This window comes from Pteronotus mesoamericanus, unplaced genomic scaffold (genome assembly GCF_021234165.1).
Source record: "Pteronotus mesoamericanus isolate MK-2021 breed Mesoamerican mustached bat unplaced genomic scaffold, CSHL_Meso_final contig_169, whole genome shotgun sequence".
Classification (NCBI taxonomy): Eukaryota; Metazoa; Chordata; class Mammalia; order Chiroptera; family Mormoopidae; genus Pteronotus; species Pteronotus mesoamericanus.
The window spans coordinates 3,978,093-3,997,819 of NW_026555068.1; the positions used below are offsets into that span (position 1 = coordinate 3,978,093).

A 19,727-nucleotide genomic window follows, 5' to 3' on the forward strand; every position below is an offset into this window, starting at 1 on the left:
ATTTAAGTCATGGAGCCTCCTCACCAATTCCATGCTCACTAAGCAACCTTTTGATAAATGAATTGCCAATTTGTTAAACTTCACGCAGAAAGTGCCAAGTGGTTAGGCTGATGTTAACTGTTCGTTCTGCTTCAGTTACATTTCTATGTAAACTGGGAAACTGCCATCAGGCTTTTTATTGAACACTCTCTATGAGCTTTGAGTCAGCAGGCCTGAATCCAATTGATCTGGCGACACTGGTAAGATAGTTTCTGAGAGTAAATGCTATCTTACGAAAACTTCTTTACACAGTTTTTATACCTTATGAAACCTTTGGAACTGGATGCCTTTATGACAATTTCAATATGAAATCAGAGATTTTTATACCCTGGCTGGCATGGCTCAGTGGATTGAGTGCTGGCCTGCAAACCTAGAGGTCACTGGTTCAATTCCTGGTCAGGGCACATGCCTGGGTTGTGGGCTAGGTCCCTGGTCAGGGTGCCTGTGAGAGGCAGCCGATCAGTGTGTTCTCTCTCCCACGTTGTTTCTCTCTCTCTCTCCCTTTCTTCCCCTCTCTCTAAAGGATTTTTAAATAAAATTTTTTTGAAGTAAAATAAGAGATTTTTGGAATCTAAAAAAACTAACATGTACAATGTTAAAAATAATATGCCATATATTTTCTCCACAAAGTATTAAAATATTATTGTTTTTGAATTCTTGAGAAGAGATAATTTTTCTACTTCGTATTTCTTTAGTTGTGGAGTCTGCTTTGAACACTGAACAAAAATTCTTTACTGATAATGTGAGATGTAATTATGTGCAGGTAGAGAACTAGCTTGTTAACCACTCCAACTCCTTCCTAGCATGTCTTGCTGAATTACAGAGCTGGAAAGCTATAAACTACATTTCCTAGATTACTTTGCAAGTAAGAGTATTAGATGTTACATAGGTTCTTTCCAATCAGATGCACTAAAGTGAACCTTTAAAAAAAAAAAAAAAAGGACTTATTTTTAGAGAGGAGAGAGAGGGAGAGAAACATCAATGTGTGGTTACATTTCCCATGCCTATTGGGGACCTGGCCTGCAACCCAGGCAAGTGCCCTACACTGGGAATCGAACCTATGATCCTTTGGTTCACAGGTCAGCGCTCAATCCACTGAGCCACACCAGCTAGGGCTAAAGTAAGCCTTTAATTTGGAGCTGCACTACATGGGAAGGGAAGCAGACATGCTCACAGGAAATGAGGCGGAAGTGGACAGGCTCATTCAGCAGTTTCCTGCTCCCGGGACAGGCAGCAGCAGCATGATGGCCCAGTTCTGTAGCATGGCTTCGGGATGCAGTACTTTGGGGCGGGTCAGGCAGTTATTCTATGAGCTGGCTGTATACTTCAATAAACCCTTTGGGTTTAAACTTCCTTTAGTGAATTTTGTTACATGTAGTCAAGAACTGCATTTCAAGCTGTAATAACATTTCCTTTAATGCAATCATATTTCCGGTTTCTATAATTTTATATCAATAGTTTCTTCCTCAATTGCTTTTCTAAGATGAGACAATGTCCCTTGTATATAGTTAAATGCTATTTAAAAAACCAAACTACTATGGCATTGTTTTAGGATACATCTATAATTTTATTACAAAATCATTCTTTTGGCATTAGTTGGTTACAGTGATAGCAAGATACTGTGAGTGTGGCATAGCAGCTCTTATGTAACAAGTTCATTCCTTGCTTCCTGAACCGAAATTTAAGTTACTTCATATCCATTACATACCAGTTATCTGCAATCATTAATGCTGCAAATCCTGATGCATTCACCATTTAGGGAGGAGCTGATACTAAGAGATTAGAGTAAATGTTGATAAGACTACAAAATACAAAAGTTCCTTTATGGGACTTTGTTTCTTCTCCCTCCTCATCCCAAATTACTTGCTTTAAAAGAATCAAATTACTTAGAGCTAGTATGAATAGCAGCAGCACCCAAGGAACATTACACTTAGTTTTTGTTAAAAAGCAATACCTGTGCAATGCAAGTTTTACACCACAGGCAAAAGGAATGATCGCTCTAGTTTTAAACTCCTGCATTAGAGTCTCTTAAAAAAATAAAAGCGTTCTATCAAGTTCTTCTAGATGGTGTTATTGCTGTACATTGGTTGGTGGGTCACTTTCTGTGCTGTGTTTGCTTTGAAGGGATCTTCCAATATATCTCCAATATTCCTTTCTTATAGTGTCCTTTTCTTTAGCTAGGATTTCACATAACTGAAAATGAAAAACAAAATATTCATTAAAGAAAATGTGTAATTCAATCTTTAGGGCAAATGCTTTTGAGCTAACACAGTTTAACTCAGATTATGTTCAAATGAGACACACCCCTAGAGTCAAATAGTAGGTTCACTAGCGACGTGGGCATTGCTCTAAATAGCAGAGAGCCCTGCATTGAATTCTGAGTAACTGTGTTGAAAAGGGGCATGAATATTAGCACTGGGCAGACCCAGCCCAAAAATAAAAGCACTGAGTTCCACCGGCTTACCTCTAATGCTTTATTAAGAATGTCTTCCTTGTTGTCACATTGGTTTTCTAGCATATCTTCATAGATATCCACAAGAAAGGCAATTAGGTAGGGGGAACTGTGACTTGGTTGCAAATCAAGTAATTGATTTAATAGATTGGGGTATTTGGAAAGACCACGATCCTGCAAAATCCTAAAAAAAGAGTTATTCTAAATTTTGAGAACAAAAATAGTAGAGAGATCAAGAAATAGCCCCTCAGAAATACACAAAAAAAGGAGACTTATTTTGAATGGATGAGGTTGAAGCTAAATGAAAATTTTAAATTATATGTGAGCTTTATCATGGTAATTCAGAGTTGAGTGATATCAATTTAAAAGAATAATGAAGTTTAAAAGTGATCATTTGTAACTCAAACTGCAACACATAAAATTAAAGCAAAAAACTAAATCATCTTAAAATTGAAGAGTGAAGGGAAACAGAGGAGAGACTTTTCTGTTTCTTCTTGACATGGTTCCTTATCAGTTTAGCTCTCTGGCTATTAGAGCTTAATGGGTAAGGAACCATGGCCGCCCCTCCCAGCGTGAATGGGCTCTATTCTTTGGCTCTTTGAGACCCCTCAGTTTGACAAGCAAGCTGGTTATGTCAGTGGCCAGGCAAGTGAAACCATGTCAGTTTAATAAGGGAGACTTATAACCAGAGATCTCTAGAAGTAAAAACAGAAAGACCGGCTATGCATCTGTGCAACCTGATTGTAAATAGTGGGTCTTGCCTTACTGTGTTCCTGAGCTGAACATAAACTGAGTGTGTATATTCCATTCTTTGATATAAAGACTGCAGGATTCATAAATACAATTATAATTGTATTACTGCTTATTCGGACTACTCTAAAAACTGTGCTGGTATGTGCTTGGGAGGCAAAGAAAAGGGTAGAAGGCACTGTTCTTGGGTGTTACCACAACATACTTCTGCTCTCAGAGAAAAACAGAAAATTATTTAGTATCCTTTTGGAATCTGATTATGTAACATTCTCCATGATGCATCATATTAACAAGTTGTATTTTAAATAAAACAAACAGAAACCTCTTACCCTTTCAAATAGTTCCATGCACTTTCATTATGTGGTACTAGTTTGATCATTTCCAGAGTGTACCTGTAAGAAAAAGACCACAGGTAAATATGTATATAATTTTAAGAGCAGTGCAATAATTAGAAACAGTTTTAATAAGAGTGTGGCATAGCTCAGATATGTGCTTTCCTTTCTCTCTCTTAGTGGGCTTTAGTACCATTCTGGGTTATATCTAAATCTCTCCAGTCTCCAGCTATCAATTCTTATTTACGCAGTTCTCTATTGTAGATTTGTATTCAGTTCTGGGGAAGGACACTTACTATGAAGGCTCAATTTACAACAGAAAAAGAAATTAATGTCGGATACTTCCTTTAATTTAGGCTTTCCCTCTGAAGGAAATGTCAACTAAAACAAGGAGATTTTCCTTTTGCTGGTGAAGCAATCTTGGGGAAAAAGTCTAAGATATACTTATGGCTGGCTGTCAAACTCATTGAAAAAGGAGAACTATATAACCTGAGATAAAAAAATAGTATGAAAATTATATAGACAATGAATGAAAATAAGAAACCAACACAAATGTGTATATATATATATATATTTTTTAAATCCTCATTCAAGGTTATGTTTACTGATTTTAGAGAGAGAGGAAAGGCGAGGAGAGAGAGAAACAATGATGTGAGAGAGAAACATCAATCAGTTGCCGTCCATATGTGTCCCAACCAGGACCTAATCGCAACCTAGGTTATGTGTCCTGACCAGGGACTGGACCGGCAACCTTTTGGTGTGCGGGACGACACTTCAGCCAACTGAGCCACCCATGTGTGTATATTTCTTATATTCCAAACAAGGTGACTAGTAAACTATCATGTGATTCCCAGTCAAAATGGACAATCCTTACTTTTCTCTTCCCCTGAACCAGATTATTATTCAATATAATTCAGATCCAGTTACAAAAAACTCCTATAAAGTTACAGAAAATTGCTTCACTATATACTTGCTCAAATAAGTCACCAACTAAAGTCTGGTAATCTTGGTTTTGTTGCAGTGCTGACACAATAGCATTTTTTCTTCCGAGGGAATAAACTCATTCAGCAATATTAAAAGTTTTGTTCCCAATTACTTTTACATGACCTAATGTTTTCAGTTTTATGTAAAGCCACATTCTTGACTCGTCCTTACAGAAGATTCTTAGTTTCATTTTGGCAAACCTAAAAAATTTCATTTACATACGTGTGCTGAAGCATTATCTATTTTAACGGTTAAAACACGGATTTTGATGTCCGGTGGCCCAGCACCAACCCCGGCCTCATCAGCTGTTATCTACGTGCTGCACACACGTAACGGAACTGCTCTGAGTCTCAGGTTCTCCATCAGGTGTCTCAGAGTGTTATGAGAATTAAAGAATCCCTGGCATATAGTAAACGCTTGATAAATGGTAACTATTATTAATAGTACTACTAGATTATACACTCAAATGGAAATATGACCATGATGTATTTAGTGAAAAAAGCAATGTGTATAATATTGCCTAGGTTGCAGTGCATAATGTCTGCAAAGTATTTGTAAGGCTTGGAAGATTCACACTGTTGTAGCTCACTCTGAAGAATGGAATATGGGAAGAGGGATAAGAGATTTTGATGTTTTATTTTAAACAAGTCAGTACAATTACCCCCATAATTAGTCTGCCTTACTTTTATAATAAAAGGGAAAAACTACAGAAAATAAACAGCTATATCTATATTCTTAGTTAAAAATTTAATTAACAAACTAAATTCTAGATAACAACCGTTACTCTTAGCATCTTACTTATTTCTTGTACCTACCTATCTGAAGGGTATAATAAACTTTAAGTATTAAAACACTCTTAAGATTCTTGGCTGATTATTTTTATTTCTATTTGGTAATAGAAAGCAAGTGATCTACCTTTAAAAGAGTACGAGAGAAGTCTGCATTTTCCAAACTCTTCATATTCAATTTTTAAATATCTTATTAGACCTAACCTAATGTGGTAAGCTACAATAAATAAGAAATGTATAATATTTTGAAATCCCTAATTATTAATTGGATTAATTCAAAGTATAATAACCTGAAGCATTCTAACTTTGGCAAGGAAGCTACAGAACTTGCTTTCCTTCAAAGCACTTTTTCGCTAATCCTCACAACAAAATACCAACTATAAAAGAAAAATACAGGAGCTGTTAAGTAACTTTTATAATTAAATTATGACTATGGTCTCATGGGGCTATAAAAAGAAACATGTTCAAATTTAAAACAGACCACTGAGACAAAACAGACAAAATAGAAAAGAGGTGGCTATCAATGTTTATGTATATAATACATAAATTCATGCCAACTCAGATATTTCTAGCTCTTATAACAGCTATATGCTTGCTAGACTGTTAGTTTTCAATGGAGGATGACTATGCTCCTGAGGGCACATTTGGCACCACCCAGGACATTTTTGTTTGTCACAACTGCAGGGGGAGGTTTACTACCGATGTGTAGATGTTCCTTGACTTAAGGGGTTATGTCCTGATAAACTCATCGTAAATTGAAAATACCTAAGTCAAAAATGCATTTAACACACCCAACCTACAGAAGATCACAGCTTAGTCTAGCTCGTTTCTAGTGAATGAGTACTGCTTTCACAACATCTTAAAGTCAAAAAATCTTACATTGAACCATCATAAGTCAAGGGCTGCCTCTATAGGGCATAAGGCCAGGAATGCTGCTCAACATGCTATAATGCCCAGGACAGCCCCCTACAACAAAGATTTATCTGGCCCCAAACCCTGTACTAGAGTAGCATGGCACCTGGGGACTATTACACAAAAGAATTTAATAAGATAGTTTTAAAATAAAGCTTCCTAAACACTAGGAAATCCGATTTCTTCTCAAGCTGTAGTAGCAACAATATTTCAAGAAAGACTTTACAAAGTAGAGATATACTGTAATAAGTATTTGTAAATTTATCATTTTCTAATTCATCTAAGTATTCTATCCTATTAGTTCCATGAGGGTAGAACTGGGGACAGTCTTGATCTCTGCTGTATTCCCAATATCTGACATGTGGGAGGCAAACAAATATTCCCTTAACTAATGAACAAGTGAAGGAGATTACTAACTGGACTTCTCTTTCCAATACCCCACGATCATTGTAGCCAGTGGTGTTAGAGATTACAAAGTATCTTTGGTTCCAGACAGAATTATTTCTCACATCCTCTTTAAGAAGTTGGTCTACGTACTGCAGCTCATTATCCCAAAGTTTAAATTCCTAAAAGAAAATAAATAATAAAATATCCAATTAGAAATGTCCCATTATTTATAAACAAGAACAATAAATAAATCAAACTTCAGCAAAGTAGGTTTGAACAGAAGACGTGGGACTGAGCACACAGTTGGAGGAGGACGGCAGCTGCAGGCCAAGCAAATGCAGTGGAGAAGAAACGTAATCAAAGACCAGGGAATGCTCACGAGGAAGGGAAGAAATCAGGAAGGCAGAGCAGCCAAAGAGGCCTGTAAGTCAGTACCACCTTCTTGAGAACAATTTAGCTAACAGGAGGCATGTTTATACTATTTGAGCCAAGAATTATAAAGAATTAAGTCAAAGGCAAAAACAAAGTATATTTAACTAAATGTTTATATACTGTTTATGGTGAAAATTTAGAGAGAAAAAACAAACTTATAATAAGAGAATTATTAACTATAGCGTATTAATTTGATGCAATTTAATATTATAGAATATTAAAGGGGTTATGAAGGAATGAAATGCATATATGACAAAATTACATTAAAATACATATACAGAAATATACATAATTAGATTTATACATTTTTTACATTATAAAGCTGTTTTAATTTTTAAAATTATGGCAAGAAGAGGACCAATAAAGACAATCTGAAAAAAGAGTAGAATGATCATGACTTACAAATGCTGAATAAGTCAGGGACATTAACTATGAAAAAGCTAGTCAAATTATGTTTCTTATTTGTTACCAGCAAAAGAGCAGAATTTCGTAAAAAATGAAAATACTGAGTACCTTTAGAAAGCATATCCCTTATTTCAAATTTAGAAAAGTTTAAAATTTTAAGTAAAAAAAAAAAATAATGAATACTCTTCATATGATGAATACTGCAGAAAGTAGCAATTAGTGGAAGAAAATTCACAGGAAACAACACTAGAACTGTTTGGTAAATTATGCCCAGAGTGGGAGTCATAACTATTCTCTTTTATTTAAGATTTAGCATAAAATTTTAACAAGTGGGCAGAAACAAAATATATAATAGCTACTGAAAAATCACATTCCAAAGTTTATGTAAGCAAACCTTAGTGTGAACTATGCCCTTGTACCCTTGTTAATTAAAATCACACAGCTGTATTAAAAATTTATAACTCCTTTTAAAATTCAATTTGTTGGCAAATTCAACCTGAAAATATTAAGTAATGGTATCATTCTTTAATATGAAGCTACTCATCAACATATCTCAAGAGATTATACAGGTTAACCAACATGAAGCATATTAGATAATTAAGTATCTTAATTATTATTAATAATTATACATGTGTGTGTAATGATTATGTGTGTTTCGGTTCAGAAATATACTTAAAATTCAATAGTAACTTTAATTATTTAATTCTGTTAAAAAATTAAAATCTGGAAACATTATAATAAGAAAGGCAATACCTGAATAACCCACTGTCGATGTTGCCAGGCATGATAATTTTTTGCATCTTGATTAAGAATATCAGCAATAAACTCAAGCTCCTGAGATGGATCTTTTAGCCACTCCACTAATACTCGCCTGTGATGCCTGCCGGATGAAGGGAGAAAAGTTCTGTGTTAATTTGCCCAAGAGCTAAAGTATCAGCTGCATGTGCTGTGCTAGGCAATGTAATGGGACACTTGAGAAAGAGAAATTCATCCCTGATTCTCAAGACTCTACTGGAATAAAAAGGTAACACAAAGGAAACATGAAGAGAAAAAATTTCAGAATACTAAGTTGAAAAACACAAAATAGTGATTTGTGATTTTTGTGTAAAATGAAATCAAATAGTTTATGGCTTCAAGAAGTTTATCTCAAGCTAAATCTGGAAGTAGTAATCTTTTGAAAGCCACAAAACTCTGTCAAAGATTTTGGGAACATTCCCAGATGGCATAATGACACTGTAGGAAATGTCATACCATTTTATCAAATTTGGAAGCTCCTCTGATTATAAAAATAGACTATGAGTTTTCCCTAAGTCAGTCCAAAATGTCACCATGCAAGCAAATAAATGCTCTTTTCGCCAGTTCGTGGGCAGAACTGAATTTATTTCTATTCTGGCAAGTAGTTATGATAAGTTAAAAAATTATCAAGAGGAGTCTTCCACACTGGAAAAACAAAACAAAAAACATACCCCTGACTAGCTACTTGCTGTATCTTCTTTCCTCAACAGCCAGCCCTCATCTCCCATTTGTGATTCAACCGACCAAGTGGCTTCTTTGCTCTTCCTACCCCGTCCCTCCGGCCCACCGGCACCACCCCACCCCTGGCGGAGGACTGCTCATGCCAAGGTCACCCACCTAATCAACAAATCTGCGATTCATCGTTTAGTCCTTACTTTCCTTGACCTCTCAGCAGTAGCTGAGATTGTCATCCACTCCTTTCTTCTTAAAACTCTCTCTTCTCTTGGTTTCGGTGGTGACACTAACTTTTGGTTTCCTTCCTCAGCCACCCTGGACGCTTCTTAAAGGACACCGTGCATCCGTGTTCTGTCCTCAACCGTCGCCTCTAATTCCCCCAGGCGTCCTCATCCACAGCTGTAACCTCACCTCCCCATGAGCATTTTTCAACCATGCACTGGACCACTCTACATAGTTTTTCTGTAAGCGTGGAAAACTCCATTTGTCCAATACTGAATCCATCCTTCTTCCCCAGAAATGTGCTGCTTTGTCTCCCAAGTCCCCCAAGTGGCTGGCACCACCATTTACCAGGTGGCCAAGCCACCGCTGTGAGTGTCCATCATATTATAGACATCATTGTTCTCCATCACTCCTCCAATAATTACATTTCAAAACCTGTTGCTTCTGTCTCCAAAACCTCTCTCAGACTTATCCTTCCCTCTCCTGTGCCCCTACCACACTCTCTCTTAGCCCACACCAGCACAAGGGCCTACCAGGTCTGGTTCCATCTGCGCTGCACCCTGCCGTCAGGATAAAGCTTCTAAGACACAAATCTACTCCTGTTACTTCCTTAATTAAAATGTTGTCAATAACTCTCCACGGCCACTAAGATGAAGTCCACACTCCTTATCAATGTTCACAAGGCTCTTTATGATTTTTATCCCATGACTCCCAAATTTCTTCTAATCACAGGGAATTATACCATTCTCTGATACACCGTGCTCTTTCATGCATCTCCCCGGAATATTTTATTTGCCTCAAACATCTTTCCTCTTAGAAATCATCCTTAAATCTCAGGCATAATGATAGGCATGGGTGTCGGTCATTTTGTTGAAAAAGATAAAGTGGTGGTAACTCCTGCATTATGCGCAGGCAGCGAGCGGCACAGAAAGTGGGGACAGTGCCTGATGATACACCACGCTGCTGCTTCTACCTTGCTAACTTCACCACCTTGTCCTCTTCCTTCTCTACCGCCACCCTGACGGCATGAGCACCACCCCCGCCCCCTCCTCCCCCTCCACCACCACAATAACAGCAGCCACAGTGGCTTCCATCCGTGAGCGCTCGCCATACCCCAGGCAGCGTGGAAACTCTCCATTTCTCTGTCGGCTTGCTCCGTCGTTTCTTTTTCCCCCACTGTGTTCTGCTCTCCCCACAAATAATAATCCATACTCTTGTCTGTGTTACCTTAGGGGTTTAATCTTTAGAACAAATATACTCTGAAACACTACCATTATGCTTTTCACATTATGCACTGTAAAACAACTGGTTTTATTATTTGCCTTTCCTTTTATATTGTATCTTGTTCACCTTTGTATCTCCAGCATCAGTATAAAGATTTTGAACAAACAAATGAGTAAAAGATCAAATACAGAAAGTCATTTTTTAACACACTGAAAACACTGGATTTTTTTTACTCACATTTTTTTCTGACTCTAGCAGTATTAGATGCTAATGTCAATATTCTAAATAGCAGCAAACATATGAGTGTTAACTATGGGTCAGGCACCACTTTACGCACTGAACAAAACTGTCTTATTTAATCCTCCTAACAACCCTATAAGACAGGTAACATTAGCTCCAGTGCAAAGTACTAAAATTATAACAAAACAAAAAATTCCCTGTAATCTCATCACCCATTGGCAGGTAGTATTAGCATAGTGGCATGTTTTCTTCCTATTTTCATCTTACCAAACTTGATAGTTTTTGGGCTGTTCTTCAATTATTGCAGTGATGTAGTTCATTTCCTCATGTAGATCCTTTTGAAGTGACTTTAAGAGAACTCTCCGGAAATGCCTACAGCAAATATCAAGCATTCAAAGTCTCATTACTCCACATAAACTGTCTAGCCGTAGTATCAAATAAAGCTTCAAGACAACAACAGGGATACATTTTTTTTGTGTGTGGTTGTCCAAACTCATACAACTATCTGGTGACTGGAAGAATCTAGCATTTAAAAATAAATTTTTTTCTTCTCATCTCCCTAACCCTTCTCCTTCGGCAACCAGTTTGTTCTCTATAACTATTGGTCTGTTTCTGTTCTGTTTCATTTATTCGTTTACTTCGTTCTTTTAGAATCTACATATATGTAAAATCTTATGGTATTTATCTTTGTCTGACTTATTTCACTTAGCATAATACCCTCTATGTCCACCCATATCATCACAAATAGCAAAATTTCGTTCTTTTTTTAATTGCTGCGTAGTATTCCATTGTGCATAGAGGATGGGGCAAAAGTAGGTTTACAGCTATAATACAAATAAATAATACAATAATTAATAAATAATAATGTAAGAATAAACTGTGTTTTGCATTCTCAAAACTGTAAACCTACATGTGCCCCGCTCCACACCTTCCCCCATTATCCCTATCTTGGCTATTACTAGAAATGCTGCAACGATCACAGGAATGCATGCAATCTTTTCAAATTAGTGGGTTTTTTTCCTTCAGATAAATACCCAGAAGTGGAATTGCTAGATCATATGGCTGCTCTATTTTTAATTTTTTGTAAATTTCTATACCGTTTCCCATAAGAATCAAGCATTTTGAGGTAGAAACAGCAAAAGGCAACAAATGTGAAATATAAGACAGGACAGCCAACTAAGGATTATTTTCAGGTAAGTAATACTCTGGGGTTATCTGTAGTGTATTGCATAAGAATCAAAATAACTCTTTCCTTTACGGTACAGCCTGTTCATTTAGATAACTATTTATATAATAAATTAATTCCATTACAAACATTATCACATATTTTACTTTTAAAACCACCACAAAAAATGCTAGTTATAAATAAAAGAAATATGGTGGAGAGTGAACTCTGTTTCTTCCACAGAAGGAATAAATAATGTCTAAAATGGAAAAAAATAACGATTAAGCCTATTATTTAGAATATACAGTTTCTGATCACATGGCTGTGTGGGAAGAGTCATGGCTGTTAAGGGCGCGGGACTCCAGTGGTGAGAGCGACCGAGGCACAGGTTGCTGGTTTTCATTCAGTCTCCGACGTCTTAACTCTCATGTCAATTATTTTGACAAAAATTAAGAGTTCAGTAAAGAAAAAGAAAAGCCAGACTAAAACATGAGACATTTAAACAGGAAATATTAATAATGTGTATTACTCACCACACGGTATAATTGGCTGCATTTAACTCAATAGCATCTCTGGTTAGTTTAAAAGCTCGTTCACTTCTTTCATCACGCTGCAGAACGGCCCGGAAATAATCATAAACATCTCTAACTGTAAACAGCACAAAGCTGCATTAGGACTCTATTTCTTATTTAAAACTACCATTACAATATGTTGTTACTATTCTGAGGAAAGCTACTTTACGGCATTGTTTAGAATAGCTATTTTCAGGTGTGTTGCGGCACAGTGGTGTGCCACGGGAATTCTTAAAACGTGCAATGCCTGACTATTCAGTCAGGGGCACTGATTTCTTTCCCCTTACATTGTCAAAAAATAAGTAACTAAATAACAACGACCAACACAACAACAGCTGTCAGGTGTGAATGAATCAAAATTACACCTATTTTTTTGGTCAGATTAGCAAAAAATATTTTTAGTGTGCCACAAAATTTCAGTAATTAGTTTATTATGTGCCGTGAGATGAAAACAGTTGAAAATTGCTGACTTTGAACAATAAGCAAAAGCAAGTCAAATGACCGTGTGACTGCCACCCTGATAATGCTTTAGTGTCACAGTCACAAGTTTCTAGAACTTGTGTCTTTTTTAACTGAACATTGTACCTGAGATCTGTCCATGTTGTCACAGACCTAGGTCCTCTTAATACTTATGCAGTATTAAACTGCATGGCAATGACAAATTTTATTTACCGATTCTTCAAAACATGGATGTAGAGGAGGGAATAGAGGTACACAGAGGTTAAATATTAAATAACTTGTTCAAGGTTACAGGGCCAATAAAATGAAGTTGGAATTTGAACGAGGTGGTCTGGCTCTGAAGTGTAAGCTCTTAACCTCCTAGTACATGTCTTCTGATGCCATATGCCAGAGTGAACCAAGAATGTGTTACAGAAGCAGCATTTCCAGGTAGCTTTACTAGGTGTACCACATCACTTGCCAAAATGGCTCAAGTATGAAAACTACCGTCGGAAATGTATGTATCTATTCATATGTCCTAACCTGATACCACAGTTTTAATCCCTGTCATTTAATTCATGGGTAGAAAATGATGTTCCCATTTTAATGTGCTTATCTCTCATTCCTGATGATAATGGATTTCCCCCCTATTTAATGGCCAATGAAATTTTCTCTTCTGCGAATTACCAGTTTATACCCTTTGTCCATTTTTTGATTAGTTTGTTTTTCCTTAACATTTTGTAGGAATTCCTTATAAAGTTCTAAATTATTAATCCTCTGTTTTATATGGTGTTTCTTCTCCCACACTGCTCCTTGCTTTTTAACTTGTCATGGTATTATTATTTTTAACCCAAGAGAAATGTATGACTGTATCAATTTTCTCTAATATCTTTGTTATAGGTACCTTATGAATCTGAAAAAATTGTGGTTTTCATTTCTCTGATCACTACTGAAGTTAACATGTCTTTGAAGATATCTGCATTTCTTCTAGTGAATTATATTTTCAAATACAACATCTCTCACCATGTGAAAGTTTTGCATTTTTATAATTGTATCTTCTGACCTTTTCCTTAGTCAATTCTGAGTTTTATATCTTGCTTACTTCTTTATCTCAAGAATGAAAGATTATTCTCTAATATTTGCTCCTAGTATGTTTATAATTTTGTTCTGGAACTTTAATTCATCTATAATTTATTTTCATGTAAGGTAAGAGACTGGGGTATAATTTTGCCTATAACCAAATGCAGAGCAAACTGTTACAAAACCATTATTTGATTAATCTATCTTTTTCATATAGGTATAAGATTTTTTAAATCAAATATTAAGTTCCCATTTATACTGGTGATGAATTTTTAGGTTCTTTATTAATCTATTTCTGTTCCCATTCCACATGTTCATTATTTGTACTAGTACATTTTCATATTTGGTAAGGCAAATCCTCACATCATTATTCTTCCTTTTCAAACATTTCTTGGCACTACCTAATAATCAGAAAAAAAATAATGCCTTTTGTACCAGAGGAATGATCTTGGATAACAAAGCCTTAACTGAAAGAAATACATTCTCTTTCTCTCTCTCTCTCTCTCTCTCTCTCTCTCTCACACACATACACCCCCCCCAGCATTCCATTTCTATTCACTTCTCTTTCTTAGAAGAACAACTAACAATTTACATTTGCACAACCTTCAATTTACAGTGCATTTTCACATTCATTATGAAAAAAAAGATACTTTGTCAAAGAAAACAATTCATTCATTTTCATATCAGTGAATGTATTCCAACAAAGCCTAACACTCATTGCTAAAATATACTTCAACATGCACGTTTCAGCAACCAAACTAAAGTTTATTCTAAATAAAATAGTAACTCATTTATGTTGTAGATTAAATAGTTAATTAAAAACCCAATCACACAGTAGGTATTATGTATTATAATGTAACATTCATTACTTAGAATATGTCTACTCTTTGGAAAAAATAAAATTTTTACCCTTGATAATAAATTACAAAAAACCACAATGTTAGCTTATCATAGTCATTTAGATCTTTATTAGACAAAAATCTGTCATCTACTTAGCCATATCGTTATGAATTTCAACTCTGCTACTAAGCTAGACTTACAGATCTTTATTAATAAAAGTAAACTCACATTTTTCACTATAAATGATCTGGACCACTGGATTGGGACCATCGTTCTGTGGCACTGGATCTATATCAGCCCATTCTGCTCTGTCCCTGAAAAACATTTTTTTTCAGTGATTATATTCAAACACATAAGAAAAAGAACCCTAGTGTTTTTTAAAAATGGCAATAAATATACTTTCATTAATACTAGTAACTTATAAACAATGTAACCATGGTTGGATTCCTCATGACAAAGTTCTGCCACTTTGCTTTACATATTAAGCTTTAAAATAAAAATAATACAAATAATATTCCAAATAAAATAAGTTAACAAATTAATAGTTTTCAAATTAAAAATTTTTATATAAGAAAAACATGTTTTTGCATCATGTACACAATAGTTTTAAATTAGAAATCAATCTAATCATTGGTCTAATAAGATTCTTTGGAGTTAGTATTTTAAAAAAAGTTTGAATAACAATTTAGTAGGATTACTAGGATCTGACATTTTAAAAGCAAAGTAAATACTACTAGTTTACTGGATACTTAAGGGTGGTCCAAACGGTCATTAACAGGCTCTGCGATCTGACAACTAAATTTAATACTGGTTCTACCACTTACCAGCTTTGTGACCTTGAAAAAATTACTTAACCTCTCTGGGCCTCACTTTCTTCATTTCTAAAATGGAGATGATAATATTACCAACCAAACTTAGAAAGCTGTTTGGAGTAACTGAGATAACTTGTCAAGCACTTAAAATGTGCCTAATAATAAGCATATATATATATATGCTTATATATATATATGTAGTATATGTAGGCTAGCTAATATACTACATAATATTACTATGTTGAAATATTTATATGCTATGTTACAAATACAGTATATAGCATATAATAAATGCATATAACAAGCATTCAATGAATACTGTCATTAACAATGTTAAAATAACATTATAATCCCAACAATGGGATGCCTACACACATTTCTGTGTGAACTGCCCAGTGTGAACAAATTTAACTACTCTTTTATTTATTTTCTTTTCCTTTCACCCAATTTTTTGGTTCTCTATAGTGATGAGCTACTGACAGCAAAGATTCTGTGGCATCCAGACAATCCTGAAATTGTGTCCACTATAAAAGGGAAATACACGGGGCAACAATTACCTGAGGTGTGAGACCTGGAGCCTGGGAAGTGGCATGAGAAAGGTTAGGCTGTCGCTTAGTCACTGGGAAATCAGACAGAGCCAAGTGAATAAGCCGAGTATTTCACAGCTCAGAGAGGAGGTTTGAGGGATATGGAGCCACCCCAACCAATTTAAGTTAGTAAGACATTAACAATAAACAGTAAAATCTGGATAGTGACTTTCACTCATTCATAAAAACAAGGCAAATAGGCAATTCAATGCGTTTACCTACTAAAGGAGAAAAAATAAAACAAAAGAAAAATAAGACGTAAGGACCACTCCCTTGTCTGCAGGTTTAACTGGAGCTAGGGAACCAGCATTACTATAAGAAAACAAAGAGCTGATGAGGCAGGGCTGGGTGTTGGCAAAGAAAGGGAGAAAAGGCAAGAGAGTTTCAGCGCTACTCAACAGTGCACACTACACATTACTTGTATTATGCACGAGGTCATGCGGGAATGTATACAAGAGTTTAAAGGACAAAATATCTTCCATCCTTATAGCCTTAACTAGGTGCCTGGATGATGCTAGATGGCAAGATGTTGAATGAAAATGTCCCAGTCCTTAAAGATCTTACACTAGATCTCTCCATTTCAGCAGAACAAACCATGGGAAGCCTTTACACCGTGTCTTTAAAGTGAACAAATCTGTACCTTATTTAAATCATTATTCCCTGCCAGGTTATCAAAATGTATCCCAACCTTTCGGTATACGGTCAGGTTATTATCAGGCTATCTTTGTGGGAGTATGAAAGAGAGCGGGAGATTTCTTAAATTTCTGAACCACGACACCTACACAGCCTAAGACAGAGTGCTATCCAGTGTTCTTCGCTGCCTGGCGCCCTGCCTCTCCCGCCTCCCGGTGACAGCCTGAGCTCCGGGGAGCGCGAGGGCCGCGGGAGGGCCCTGACCTCCCCGAGCGCGGACCGTGCCGAGCGCGCCCCCCGCCGGCCGGACAGCGAGACCGCGGAAACTTCGGCGGGACACGGGGTGACAGAAGGAGCCGACCGGGAACCGACGCCTAGGGGGAGCCCCCGCCTTCCAGGGGACGGTTTCCTAACCCGCGGCCCTGCTGCGGGAGTTACCTGTACAGAACATAGGTAGGTGAGTCCAGGCTCAGGAACCCGTCATCCATAGGGGATGCCACCGCTTCTCCAGCCTCGGCTGCCATCACTTCTTGCTGCTGCTGGGGCGGCGGAGGTTGCGGCTGGGGCGGTGGCGGCTCGGGCTGTCCAGGCTCGCCGCCCTGCGTAGCCTCGCCGACCCCCTCAGTAGCCGCCATCTCGCATCGGCCCGCAGCGGAGTTGGCGGCGGCGGAGGGCCCGCCCCTCTACGGTCCCACCCCTCCCTATTTCCCCCTCCCCCACACGAGTCCCACTTCCGGTTCTCTCGCTTTTCCTACCATAGAGATGTGATCTAGAGAGTCCCCGAGCCGGCGCCCTAGCCTTGACCGACCTAGATGGGTTGTTGTCTGCGGGCTAGACTGCGCCACTCTCCCAGGGGGCTCCAGATTTTCCATTTGTGATCGCATGTGCAGGCCTTCCCGAATGCTTGTAGTTGGCCATTGGGAGCGTGCTTAGATCCTTTCAGTAGGGGAGACGCTCTCCTTTCTTTTTGTTCGGAGTCTTAGGAGCCAGAAATAAGAGCCTCTGGCCTACAGCTCAAGACCCAACCACACCTCGTACAGGTCGAGGGAACTGGCCTCAACTTAACCTTATAAAGTCCTTTACGTTCCTTGTGCACGTTTTATTTTATTTTTTCTTTTCTTTTGGATGATAAGAGTTTTTATCGCAGAACTTAAGTAATTAAGGTTTTTTTTGTCTTTTGAAACTAAAGTTCTGATATAGAAGTAATATGTGTATGTAAACATTTAATTACTATTTACTGACTACCTGTCATGTGCTAAGGTTGCTCGTGGCAGTAAATAGTCTCTGTAGTCGTGAAGTTTAAATTCTGGTGAAGGGTAGTGGTATTTACCACTCTAATCTATGTCTGTCGATGTTCAGGGTGTGCCACTCCAAAATAAACTGCTTTGGCCTATTATTTTGAGGTGTAGGCACTTGCAAAACAGCAAATGCACAGTCAAGCTTTTCTCTGAGCGCCGACCTCCCCTCTTCTCTGCCTTAAGACAGATCCTTCAAAAGAAACTCATTTGTCATAAATCCCCTCCCAGGAGCTGTGAGAGCAGTGGAAACCGCATCCAGGCAAACTGTCAGAAACTCTCAGGTCTTCCATCAGTTCTATGGGCTCACTCTTCTGTCCTAAAAACCATTTATTCTCCCCTAAAGGGCCTACGTTGCATTCCCTCTCTTTCCTATTAAGATGGTATAATATTTAAGCTTGAATTCTAAGCAACCTCAGAAGTGACTAATTTCTCCCTAGGTCTCTCTCCCAGGTACCCATGAAGTGTACATGTTAATAAACCCACTTGTTTTTCTCTCAATCTTTTATTACAGGGGACTCAGCCACGAACTCAGAAAGTTATTTTTCACCCTCTACAAGCAGCAGTTCCCAACCTTTTTGGCACTAGGGATTGGTTTTGTGGAAGACAATTTTTCCATTGACTGAAGGGTGGGAGTGATGACTTTATAGCCTGCCACTAGATGCAGCTTAATTGTCACTTGCCACTCATTGATAGGGTTTTGAGTCTGCAAGCAATTGATTATGGTCTCTGTGCGGTCCAACCTCTCTGCTAACGATAATCTGTATTTGCAGCCTCTCCCCAGCACTAGCATCACCGCCTCAGCTCCACCTGAGATCATCGAGCTTTAGATTCTCATAAGGCTCGCGCAACCCAGATCCCTCACTTGCGCAGTTCACTGTAGAGTTCAAGCTCTTACGAGAATCTATTGCTGCCAAGATGCAGAGCTCAGGCGGTAGGGGGAGCAATGGGAAGTGGTTGTAAATGCAGATGAAGCTTTGCTGCTCACCTCCTGCTGTGCAGCCTGGCTCCTCAAAGGCCGCTGACAGGTACTGGTCCCTGGGTTGGAGACCCCTGCTCAACAGCAGTCAGGAAGGCTTTTGTGGGAACTATTGGAGCAGAGACCCAAAAAGGGAAAGAAAATGCATGCCAAGTAGGACAGGAAGTGTATGCTTAGTGTTCTTGGTTCAGCAAGGATGCCAAGAACTCAAGCCATGTGAATGAGGAGAGGGGGTTGGTAGGTGAGAAGGTTAAAGAGGAAGCCAAGCACAAATTCAAATGGTAAGAATTTGGCATTTAATTTTAATTATGGCAAAAGTCATGTTACCTTTTTAACCATGTTTAAATGTACGGTTCAGTGGCATTAAGTACATCACATTGTTGTGCAACCATTGCTACTGCGCATCTGCACCATCCATCTTCTTTACAAAGTGAAACTCTGTACCCAATAACACTCCCCATTCCCTCCTTCCTCCAGCCCCTTGCAACCACTATTGTACTTTGTCTCTATGAATTTGATGCTGCTGGATACTTCATAGAAATGGAATCATACAGATTTGTCCTTTTATAACTGGTTTATTTCACTTTGCATAATACCCTCCAGGTTCATCCATGTTGTAGCATGTGTCAGAATTTCCTTTTCTTGTAAGGCTAAATAATATTCCATTGTATGTATAGCCCACATCTGTT

At 37.7% G+C, this 19,727-nt stretch overlaps 1 protein-coding gene across 1 annotated transcript; it reads right to left on the reverse strand.

Annotated features, from left to right (window-relative positions):
• Positions 1 to 1,582: 1,582 nt before the first annotated feature.
• FNTA (farnesyltransferase, CAAX box, subunit alpha) lies at positions 1,583 to 17,445 on the reverse strand. The gene is made up of 9 exons (XM_054565934.1): positions 17,203 to 17,445; positions 14,961 to 15,046; positions 12,336 to 12,450; positions 10,905 to 11,009; positions 8,235 to 8,361; positions 6,675 to 6,823; positions 3,571 to 3,633; positions 2,504 to 2,675; positions 1,583 to 2,232 (listed from the first exon to the last, which is right to left on the reverse strand). Exons 1-9 carry the CDS (start codon positions 17,397 to 17,399, stop codon positions 2,110 to 2,112), a joined length of 1,137 nt encoding a protein of 378 aa, XP_054421909.1. The 5' UTR covers positions 17,400 to 17,445; the 3' UTR covers positions 1,583 to 2,109.
• Positions 17,446 to 19,727: the final 2,282 nt, after the last annotated feature.